The 12,073-nt window shown below is 40.5% G+C and overlaps 1 protein-coding gene across 1 annotated transcript in view; it reads right to left on the bottom strand.

Annotated features, from left to right (window-relative positions):
• Window positions 1–12,073, bottom strand: part of LOC121284701 (protein boule-like) — a 154,410-nt gene that overhangs the window by 99,241 nt on the left and 43,096 nt on the right. The window contains exon 5 of the mRNA XM_041200257.1: window positions 4,569–4,644. Within this exon, the coding sequence (XP_041056191.1) occupies window positions 4,569–4,644 (76 nt within the window). The remainder of the gene's footprint in view (window positions 1–4,568; window positions 4,645–12,073) is intronic.

Genomic DNA, 12,073 nt, shown 5'->3' on the forward strand with positions numbered 1-12,073 from the left:
CTGAATGATAAATTTGAAGGAGTTGAGGAAAAATTATTCTAACTATTCAAAGGCATCCTATACATCATGCTGGAGTGGCAGTGGCATCAATATTATACTGGTAGGAGGAAAAATTGCAAGGGAAACCATTTCTATCATAGTACAGAGAATGTCAGTCATGTAAATCTTGCTGCTGAGATATTAAACCAATCGCAACAAGTACATTTCCATCTGAAAGAGCCCAAAGAAACAGCAGCAGAATGTAAAAAGCAAAATAATGCAGATACTGGAAACCTGAAACAAGAACACAGAAAAGGTGAAAACACATAGGAGGTTAATCAGTTTCAGTGGAAAGACCAGTCAATTTGCTGGAGTTTCCTGCAGACTTCAGGGCCAAATGGGAGTCTGGAACCTGCATTTACTAGCAGTGAGACTAGCTCAGCGAAGTTCTGGGAAGTAGGCTCCTAATTGATTCTCAATGTTGCAGGCCCTCAGCATAGAGGCACCCTCTGAAGAACTGAACAATCAACAAAGTAAACTCTGGACATAGCTGCAAGGCAGTCACTGTGGAAGGGGAACCCCTCCATTGGAAGGCCTGCTTCCATGGCTGTGGCTCTTGCAGACCAGTGGAAACATGCTGGAATGCTGCCACTCTGGCCACCTGTCTTGCCACTGCCAGGCTTCTACCTACAAGTCAGAGTCAGATTGGGGAGGCCTGTCCACCATCAGCAAAATCCAGACGGCATGTGAAGAGTGTGTCCTCGATTGGCACTTTAACTGCTTTAATTGATTACCTACCTGCTGGGCCAGATGCAGAAAGATGGCAGCTTGGCTGCACTCCGGCCAGTAGTGAGAAATTGCTCCTTTGCTCATTTCCAAGGCAAAGTTCAACCCAATACTTCACATGAAAACTCATTAGAATGGAAGATCTCCCTATTTTTAAAAAAAAAATCATTTACGGGATGTGGGCACCGCTGGCTAGGCCAGCATTTATTGGCCATCCCTAATTGCCCTTGAGAAAGTGGTGGTGAGCTACCTTCTTGAACCGCTGCAGTCCCTGTGCGCCCGCAGTGCTTTTTGGAAGGAGTTCCAGGATTTTGACCCAGCGACAGTGAAGAAATGGCGACATGTTCGGCAGAATATTCAAAAGTCAGGATGATGAGTGGCTTAGAGGAGAACTTCCAGGTGGTGGTGTTCCCACATATCCGTTGCCCTTCTCCTTCTGGATGGTAGTGGTCGTGGGTTTGGAAGTTGCTGCCTAAGGAGCCTTGGTGAGTTTCAGCAGTGTATCTTACAGATGGTACACACTGCTATCACTGTTCGTCAGCGGTGGAGGGAGTGAATGTTTATGGAAAGGGTGCCAATCCAGCAAGTTGCAGTGGTTCAAGGAGGCAGCTCACCATCTTCTCAAGGGCAATTAGGAATGGGCTATAAACGCTGGCCAAGCCAGCAAAGCCCAGATCCCTTAGTCATGATAATGAAGGACAAACACCGAATTGCGTCAGGAAATATTAGGCTTTAAAAATAATACCTGAATTTTTTAAAAAATGCACTCAAGCCACTGGCTGGAATGCTGCAGGGTGACTCTCTAAGAGGTAATGGAACCCCACCCTGCTGCCAGACAAGGTACTTCTAAAGACATCCAGAAAGTAATTGCTCCCTCCAGTAGAGACAATGGGGCATAATGCGGGATGAGTATCACTTCATCAAGAAATCCTGTAAGCAATGTCCAGATTTGTGAATTTGTTTCCCACTTGGATTATACAAAGAAGGGGTTAAAAGTGAGCTGAAAAGCTGCCCCGGTATCTGTCTGTTGGTGGGTGTTCTGAGAGAGCGAGAAAGAGAGCACGAGTGCTGCAAGTTTGACTCAGAAGCAACAGCCATACACAGTACCCCTGTAAGTCGCCATTTTGCAGGTACCCCGATCTATCTTTCTCTTTACCAAATTCAACTCTTCTGGAACCCTGAAACCGACTATTCATCTGTCAGAGCCAACTCGACTAAAACCTTGAATCCAACTATTTGTCTACAGGAGTCAATTCTACTGGAATCTCGAATCGTAACAGCTACAATGTGCAATCACCAACTCCCCACAAGTCAAGGGCTGTTCGTATACCTTTTTTTGATATACATATATATAATTCACTTATTGCAAGATAAATTCTTGCTTTTAACCTGAATGACTGCATATACATGTATTTTATCCTTTCTTGCCTTTAGTAGTTAATAAACTACTAACTTTAGAGTTAAACTCTTACCTTTAACTCAAAAAAGTCTGATCTAATTGGCTCCTTCAAAACCAGAACAACTGGGTCTCGGAAAAAGGTATCCACAAAAAGGGTCCTTTTTAGATTAAATCTTGTCACAACCAACAGAAGGCTGGCGGGGGGCGGGGGTGGTCACTGAATAAAGATAGGGAGCTAGCTCATCCCTCATCCAGGGCATAACAATTTTGGGGGTGTCCCAGCCAAACAGTGACAAATTGAGGGGTCTTTCCTGGATCAACAACTTTGGGGAATCTCATCTTTTCGGTGGGGGGCTCATAACACCTTGAGTGAATTAAAAAAAAGGGCTGCTTTGTCCTGGATGGTGTCAAGCTTCTTGAGTGTTGCTGGAGCTGCACTCCTCCAGGCAAACGGAGGGTATTCCATCACACTCCTGATTTGTGATCCGATCCTTCGCTTTTCCAGGGCTCAAGGTTCCATTTGTGCTTTGTCAGCACTTTCTATTTCAATGTCAAGGCTGTTTCAGTTTCATAACGGAACCCCATGTTTTCCACCTCTCCCATTTTCTTGATATCTCTTGCTTAGGTAATCTCAGGTATTTTGTTACTGTGTCCTTTAATTATTCTGCCCATTATTTGTCTGAGATGATGTCACATTATTCCACTGATACTACTTCTCTGTGCTTACATATTGGGCTAGAAATTGCTGGGTGATCATGTCATTATAATGATACATTAACAGCATTTGCCATTAATTGAAGTCCTGGAATTTGCAAAGTGAAAAAGATGCCCGATAAGTTTCAATTCTCTTGCAGGAAAATTGTTAAGACTATTTGTTGCACTCTGCTTTACCTAATAACCGTACAAAGTTATTCTGAATTAGCCGCAGTCATTGAGAGCTCATAATTAATATTGTAGAGGACCTTGTCAATGTTGTGATGTATGCTCCTAACATGATATGGAGTTCTCTCTTTTCATATATTTTCCTCTTTCACTTGATCCACTATTTCTTTACCTATTTTTTCTGTCTCTATTTAATTTGACTCAAATTCACCCTTTTGCCTTTTCCACTGTTCGCCATATTTCTTTCGGTATCCTCTTCTTTCATTGGTCAAAGAGATAAGCCACTTAGCCCACACACAAGATCCCAGCTGTGACTTTGACATTGCTGCATATTTTCAGATCAACAATCCAGCAATTTGTGGTGAAAACTGGGTGATGTTACTAGTGAGCATAAAAATCCAATTAACTTTGTTCGTTGTCAGTCTGCCATTGCAGCAATTTCTGTCCATTATTTACTAGCTGATCTCCTGTGGCAAAGCAGAAGGAAGTTAAGACCAAGGACAATGGTCAGGTTTGGCAGAATTAGAGGATGGAGGGATAATTAAACCAAAGTTGAAGGGACAAGAAGTCAGATGAGAGAGGGAGAAAGGAGAGAGGGTAAAACTAAAGGACAACTGTGTAGTGGAGGAAGGTGAAGAAGATTGTAAAGGGGAAAGGAGGAGCAAGAGACTAGTGGAAGGGGGAGGTGAGAAGAGTAGAAAGGGAATGGGAAGAGATGGGGAAAAGGATGTGAGGTCACAACAAAAGGGAAAAATGAAAGGGGCAAGGGCATTTGGATGATCAGGGTAATCCAATCTTTGTATCACTGAGGTAAGGTTATGTTGAGGTGGTGGTCTGTATCCAATCAAAAACAGAAAATGCTGGAAATACTCAGTAAGTCAGGCAATGTTTGTGCAGAAAGAAACAGTTAACACTATGACCTTTCGTCAGAACTGGAAAAAGTTAAAAATGCAATAGTTTTTGAGCAAGTAAAGGAGGGTGAGCAAAAGAACAAAAGGAAAAGCCTGTGATAGGGTGGAGGGCAGGAGAAATTAAATGACTCAAGGTTTCCTGGTGCAAGAGCAAAGGGAATAGCAGTGGGCGATATAAAGAATGCAAAATATAAAACTCTACACACATATGGTAGGAAAAGCAAAATTGAAATGGGCAAAACATATTTATTTTTTCTTAAAATATTTTTTAATAAGTTTTTTGTCTAATTAATAACTAACCAAAAATATCAAGCAAACACATGGTTTTGTCAGTGAGATTTCATTAGTAGACTGCTAATTCCATTTTGCATGAGGTTGCAACTAAAACAGAGAGCTGACTAAACTATTCCTTAAAACAACAACAGCTGTACTAAATCTTCCACTCCCACCCGCCTGAAAAACCAACATAACTTCAGAAGTAGATCCTCCCTGCTGTCGTGCCCATTTTTTAGGGGTAGGTTGATGGAAAAAGATTTTCATGACTCCAGCAATGAAATTCTATTTTTTTTTTCTGTTTTAGTCACCAACAATGGGGAAAATTATATACGTACGTGGAATCCCCACTTGTTGTTTTCTTATGGCTGGACCAATGTTCAGCTTTTTATCTTTATAATTCAACTTTTCTGCCTGAAAGATAAAGATGTAAATGCACAACATAACTGTCATGGAAGAAATAACACCATCTTTATGTTTTAACATTGCTGTATGAAAGGATGATATAATATGCAAAGTAGAATAGAACTTAATACCTGTATCTACAAGAAATAACAAAAAGTAACCAAAAATACATTTTAACATGAATTTGGAAAACATCTCTTTATAAAACCTATTATCATTCTGTTATAAATTGAAGAACATTAGTCAGCCATAATTATGTTATTACTTCTGCCATTGAAAGTGGGCGGAGATAATGTTTTCACCCGTTTTATTTGTCATAAATAAATAAATGATGGATTTCAACTAAATGTCGTGCACAGATAGGGTATGGGCAAAGGAAGAACTGAATAGTTTTGGCAAAGATGAGGATCTGGATCCTGGAATTTTTTTAAAGGATCCTTTAACATCGGGAGAAAGGGAAAATGGACATTTTCTTCTGGAATGTTATGTGCTGTTTAATTTAGAATATTGTGGATTGTCTCAGCTGCTGTAGTGGAACTTGTCACAGCTATCAAAATGTGAGCATAATTTTCAGAGCAGGTTGTTGGATGTGAATTGGCCTGAAGCCTTCCTCAGCGAGATGGATGCGCTTAAAAAAAATTTCATTTTCAGCTTTATCGTTAGAGAGCATCAGACAGGCAGGGGAAAGTCTCAAGGAAGAGCTGCGTAATTGTAAAAACACTGAGTTTACACAAGATGGCAGAGGTATGCGCTCTATTTTGCCCTCTTCGATTGTATTCATTCTGCCTTTATTTCCTGCAGACATTCTACAGTGAAATATTTTTAATTGAACTGTACTCAACAATGCTATCATTGGCAAATAAAATTACAGTAATACACAATAGATTTAAAGATGTGTCACTAGAGGAACTTTGGCCCTTATTCCTCAAATAAAGCTTTTCTGACATCGAGAATAAAAGGACCATCTCAACGTGGATGTGGTTTTGAGAACATTCTTGCATTGGACTTTTCTGATGACTCAAGATGGCATTCTACAGATTTTTCTCTTTCGGAAGGTATTGTACTCAATTAAAGTTACACAGGCTATCAGTCCCAGAAGATTCTGAAAGGTGTGCAGTATAATAACTGTGGAGAACTTCATTCGGAAAACAGCGATTGCTAGTCGTGAATAATCTGCCTTTAGCTTTAAATACCTCTTCACACACATTGCAAATCACCTTCAAGTACTTTGGAGGCCATACTTCTTGACTGGTAACAGCAGCCTATTATTGTTTGCAAAGGTTAACAGCAGCGCATATAAAACTAATTTAGCTTCAGGACAATCTCCATCTTTGATAGGAGGATGGAAAATATAAAATGGGTTTCCAATGAGGTCAGTGGAATTAGGATGTAAATCCTTCAAATATTATGTTTTACAGCATGTCACAATTTTAAGAATATCACATGATGAAGTAGGATCCACTCCACTGTCATTCTACCAGGGAAAAATAATTTTAGTTGTAACTTAAAGACTTCCCTGAAACTGACACTTTCAATCAACTTCTAGCAGTTAACACTACATTGCTTTCACCATAAATGCTTTAGCAACGAAGGATACTTCTTCATACATAGGTATGTACCATGTTAGAATAACCTCTTCTGATTGAATATAGCTCGATTTCCTCAGAAAAATACTTTGGCACCAAAGAAAAACACATGACAGTCCTTTTAAAAAAATCTGGTGGCATTTAAAAGCCATTTGGGTTATGTATTTAACTGGGTTTGGGATGATGAAGCGCATCCTTCTGATAATACAATTCTTGACTCAAGGAGGCAGAAGAGGTTGACTTTAAAATTACCTTTAAAAAACACAAATTCCAAACTATGCACAGTGGGGAAAAAAAAAATGAGGGCGGGATACAAGAGGACTGTGAATGTAGCAGTTGAATTACTTTGAAATGATTGAGATTATACCTGTAACAGGTAATTTAACATCTTGCTTACGTATCCAACCTCCACATATAAATTAACTCCAAACTGCCACAAAGTCCAGTGATAGCAAATCTATTATCTAATGTGGTATCTCACTCAGAACAGCAAGTCACATGTTCTTTTGAACAATTGGTAAAAAATCAAGTAGCTACCTTGAATATAGTTTCAAGTACATTCCTTATACATGTTGGCCGCAGCATATTTAAAATGTGCTTTAGCTTTCTGCGATAGTTCCTGCTCAGGATAGGAATAGAACAAGGAAATACATTGTACAGCTTACATTTCATACATTCATTCAGTAACCAGTTACAGAAGGTTTTATTTGCAAACAAAACATTTAATTGCCATCTTAAGAAAACTTTTGTCTAGCAATCTAATTTAGTCATATAGCAGGTGCCTATTAATTATCGAATGGTTAGCAGGGAGCTTCATACTATCTGCCCTACATGAATAAAATGAATCATGGCTCATTTTTCATGCCTTTACACTCGCAGAACCTAGCCCCAATCCCTCACACTTTTCTAGCTGCAAACCTGATCTCTTTTCCAGCCGGAGGCAGTTTTCCTTTCCATTAGCACAAATTGAAGCAATTCCAAACAAAGGGAAAGATAAAGCCTTGCTGCTCCCTCTCAATTTGAGCCCCAAGATAGATACCGTCACTCCCTACTTTAGAACCTCATGGGAGCATCTCTGCAGCTGTCAGAGGGTCAGGGGCAAGATGCTGACTTTAGGTCTCTTTCGAAGGTGAAAGGAAAAATAATCAGAGAAAGCGAGGAAGTGAGAGAGACATTTGAACTGGAAGACATAGACAAAAGCATATAGATGGAAGCAAAGAGTGAGAAAAAAAACCACATACAGAAATGGAGGAAGCAACAGAAGTATGAGTCATATAGTGAAAAAGGGATACATAATACAGAAATAATTAAGAATGAGAGACAGAAACTGTTATAGGAATATAGATAGAGGAGATCTAGCCCTAAAGTTTCCTCATGTTTACTGCCCATTTTGTGGCAATTTGGGGAGGAGAATGAAGGAAAATGTAGTTGGAAGGTCTGTGCGAATTCCTAATCAGATAAAACAATTTTCCACCTGGATTGTGGGCAACTTGCAACACCAAAATTAGATAAAAATTAGGAAATGATAAACTGTTGAGGGCTTTATACACTAACGGCAGAGGCCCATTTCAAAAATCAAGATGTTGCAGATAGATAGAAACTTGGAAATGCTGGTAAAGTCACCAAACACTTTCAGTGTTAAGATATTGTTGCACAATTAAATCTTTTGCACCTCAACCTTACTGAGCAATGTTCAACATTGCACTTGGGTCTACATCTGTTAATAAATTCACCATTAGAGACTATGGTGTTCGATTTGGGATCTTTGCCTCTTAGGAGAAGAACATGAAGATTAGCACAGTAATTTCTATGACTCTATGAAGAATGCAGGTGGCATCTTGCACTCAATCACAGACACCCACACGAGTCTACAAGTTTCACAATTTAGCAACATTTGAGAAGGCTGCAATTCCCTTGTCAGACAATAACAGATCTGCTTGCCCAAGCCTTCAGCACATCAACAGTAGCAGTAAAATTCAAGGTGCAACTGAATGTCTATACCACGAATTTCCTTTGGGCAGAATCAGTACATTTGTAATATCAGGCCTTGACTGTGAAGCAGGTAACAGATGTCTTGTTATTAGGAACAATCCAACTCATCCATCCTACGGACCCTTGCACATTTTTACAGGGTGACTGCATTTTCCCTAATGCAAGTACCACAGATGTGACTATGCTGTCCTATGTGCTCTTGCCAGAACAGATCAGTCAGGTATTTAGATGGCTGTGGGTGAATAAGAACCCTGCAATAGCAACTGATGCCAAATCAGAACCCAAGGACCTAAATACAAATGAAGCTCATGGTGTCACTAGCATTATCATTGCGAACACCAAGATGATTCTGAAGCACATTCAGATATCTGAATACAGTGGGTGAGTGCTCCAGCCAAGCTCACTTAAGTATGTTGCACAAGTTTGTCATCTGTATAGAACTGCTGGTTAAAGTCCAAGAAGAGCAAGAGTTGGCTACGGTCTTGATTGAGAAATAAATATTTACAGGAAGACCTTATACTAACTGCAAAATCAGTCCTGTTATTATAGTTGCATGCAAATGTTGACATGTAGCACTTCTTCATTAATATAATTTGGAAAAACCTTTGCTACTCCTCATAGGCATTCTCTTTTTGTGTTAAACCATCAATGCTTCATATTTGGTTGTTAGATCAACTTCCCGCACTCTGATTTTTTTTAAACACTATGTTTCTTCTTTGTGCCAACAAGTATGTGGCCTTTCACCTCAAGCTCCCTTTCTTTGTTGCTCCTTCAGTGGCAGGAAGTACTGAGGTGTCTGGCTGGTGTATTCCAGTAGGAGCCTAGTAGCTGAAGTTCCAACAGTAGGGTGCATCCCTTGTGCTGTTACAAGGCCAGTCTGAATGTGGGCTGTTTTTTCTCATGTGTACAGGCACCTGAGGGGCCAGAGGGATGCATATTTCTGACACTGTTCTGAAAATAAGCATCAACAAATATGGGCACAACTACTAGGTCACTGATCAACAAGTGATCAGATTGCACAGTACCAATCAAATCAACCCTGTAGTCCTCCCTATTCTAGCATTAAAGGAATCTAGGAAAGTACTCATAGCTAAACTGCCAGAATCTACAAATGTCCACAGATCCTTTGCTGGAGAGGTTTCTATGCTGTTGCTGCCACGTGGTCCAAGTTAATTGCATAACTGTGTACACATTCATCAACAAGTTGCAGATAAGCAATGGATTCAAATTTAAATGATTCACCATCTGCAACACATTCTGGGATATTGTCTTCACTGGTTGGACATGTTTCATTTTTCTGCAAGCATGCTTCTTATAACTGCTGGATAGATACTAGAGATATCTGCTCTACGGTTCCGTGGTGGAGGGCAGTCATTTCTTGATACACTTGTTGTTACAACCTTACTCATCTGAGTGCCTCCTGGGGACTCATTCTCTGTATTTACCTTTTTTTTCACTAATTAGCTTCCTGGGGGAGGGGCAAGGGAAATAGTGTATCTGGGTGGTGTTTGCGAGGAAGGGATGCACTGTAAGGTTCACGAACAGGAGATGGTTGTTGCTGAAACAAAGGGACCAGATTTCTGTTGCTGATTATCATGGCAGGCCTAGGAGTGCGCAAAAAGAGAGGCAGCAGGAGTAAATGAGCTGCACAATGGAAAACACATTTGTAAAACAAGTTTGTGAGCTTAAGCACTGGCAATGCAATACGACATTGCACATAAGCAGCAGCAAATGGAGAGAGATGATACGAGGTAGACCGACCTCTCGCTGGTATCTCCATCCTACTTCGTCTCCCACTGCTTCCCTGTTATGCCTACCCGACATTTTCATGGATTCCTCCTCTTGCTTTGAGGCCAGAGATTGGAAGTTCTTCAGTCAGTAGCCAGTTCACCGTCTCTGGTTGGGGGCTGTTTTTTCCCTTTAAGAAGAAAGTAGAGCATGTGAAGGCACTCTGCTTGCCATAATAAGAATATAAGAAAGAGGAGGAGAAGTAGACCATTCGACCCTTTGAGCCAGCTCCATCCTTCAATAAGAGCATGATGGGTCTTCTATGTCAGCGACACCATCCACTATCCCCAGAGTTTGATTCCCTTCAGATCCAAAAATCTGTCAATCTCTGAAATGAATATGTTCAACAATTGAGCATCCACAACCCTCAAGGGTAGAAAATTCTGATGGTTCATGACCTGTTAAGAAACTTCTCCTCATCTCAGTCTTAAATGTTCATACCCTTATTCTGAGACTGTGACCTCTAGTTCTAGACTTTCAGCCAGAGGAAACATCCTCCTAGCATCTAACATGTCAAGTCCCTAAGAAGTTTTTTTCTGTTTCAACGAGATTACCTTTCATTTTTCTAAATTCGAGGGAGTATTGGCCTAATCTACGCAATCAACCCTCATTGGACAATTCCCTCATCCCAAGGCTCAATCTGGTGAACATTCACTGCATGCCCTAAAATGCAAGTACAGTAAGTCGTCGCTTAAAGTTGTCATTGCGCTCCTTAAAATCCTGACTTTTAGTAAAGGATCTTTAAGCGAATCATTGTTTTCCATAGGAATCAATTTTAAAACCAGAGTTAGCTATTTCAGGTGACAAATGTCTGAAAGAACCTAATGTACAAATTTAAATACTGTACCATACAATATGCAGTACTGTCTATTCCTAGCTGAAATAACTTGTGAAATAAATCTCTAAATACTGCAGTTAGGTACTTTAGGACCTTACTCATCAGAAAAAAACATTAAAACATAAATTGGAATACTGTACATTTCTAAATGAATTCTACATTCATAAATGAGATACCCTTTAAAATAAAATGAATTTAAAGTTACAAAGAAATTACACTTACCAGCCACTTGGTTTTGGATTGACTGGGCTCCTTCTAGTGGCAGAAGTTGGTCGGTGCAGGGAGCAGCTGAAGGCGACCCGGGGCATCAGCGCTTGAGAACGGCAATGGGAGCCAGGAGCAAGAGGAACAAGCGGTGGCAATGGACACCGGGGACTTTGAAAGGTGAGAATAGAGGTGGGAATGACAGCCGGGGGCTGGTGGGGAAGAGGGACTTAAGGTCTGAGGACAGGGGCGCGGGCTGGAGTGGAGGGAACAGAACCATAGAAAGAGGTCCCCCAGTGGTGGTGAATTGACCCCAACAGTGCTGAGGCAAATGTCAGAAAATGCCATGTATGCACAAGGGATGTGCAGGCCACAAAACAGGAAATCTGAGACGAATGATGTTATAGTGAACTTCGGAATGTTACACTGTCCCTTTTTTATGCATGATGTTAAAGCGAAAAAAACGAGGACTCAGTGTAATTCAATGTATTTATGGTCTGCAAACTAGGCAATTTCCTTTATGGTACATAAAGGGATGGTACTTCGTTTATTTATTTTTATTCATTCATGGGATGTGGGAGTCGCTGGTTAGGCCAGCATTTATTGCCCATCCCTAACTGCTCTTGAGAAGGTGGTGGTGAGCTGTCTTCCACTGCTGCATTCCATGTGGTGTAGTTAGACCCACATTGCTGTTAGGGAAGGAGTTCCAGAATTTTGACCCAGTGACAGTGAAGCAGCGACGATATATTTCCCAGTCAGGATGGTGAATGGCTTGGAGGGGGATTTCCAGAATTGCCATGGCATTTACTAATTCATCAAGTTGCATCTTAGAAACTAGGTGCAGAAACTGTTGGATGCAATAATCATGACAGCAGGCTTTGCATCCAAAGATTTTAGAGAATACTGGGATAAACATTTCTTTGAAAAAGAAACCATGCAAGTTCATGGTATAATCATTCCCTAGCTGTCATGTGACATTCTAGAAAGATATACTTCGGAGGTATGGAATTAAGTCAAGCAGCCAGGAATT

This window comes from Carcharodon carcharias, chromosome 12 (genome assembly GCF_017639515.1).
Source record: "Carcharodon carcharias isolate sCarCar2 chromosome 12, sCarCar2.pri, whole genome shotgun sequence".
Taxonomy (NCBI): Eukaryota; Metazoa; Chordata; class Chondrichthyes; order Lamniformes; family Lamnidae; genus Carcharodon; species Carcharodon carcharias.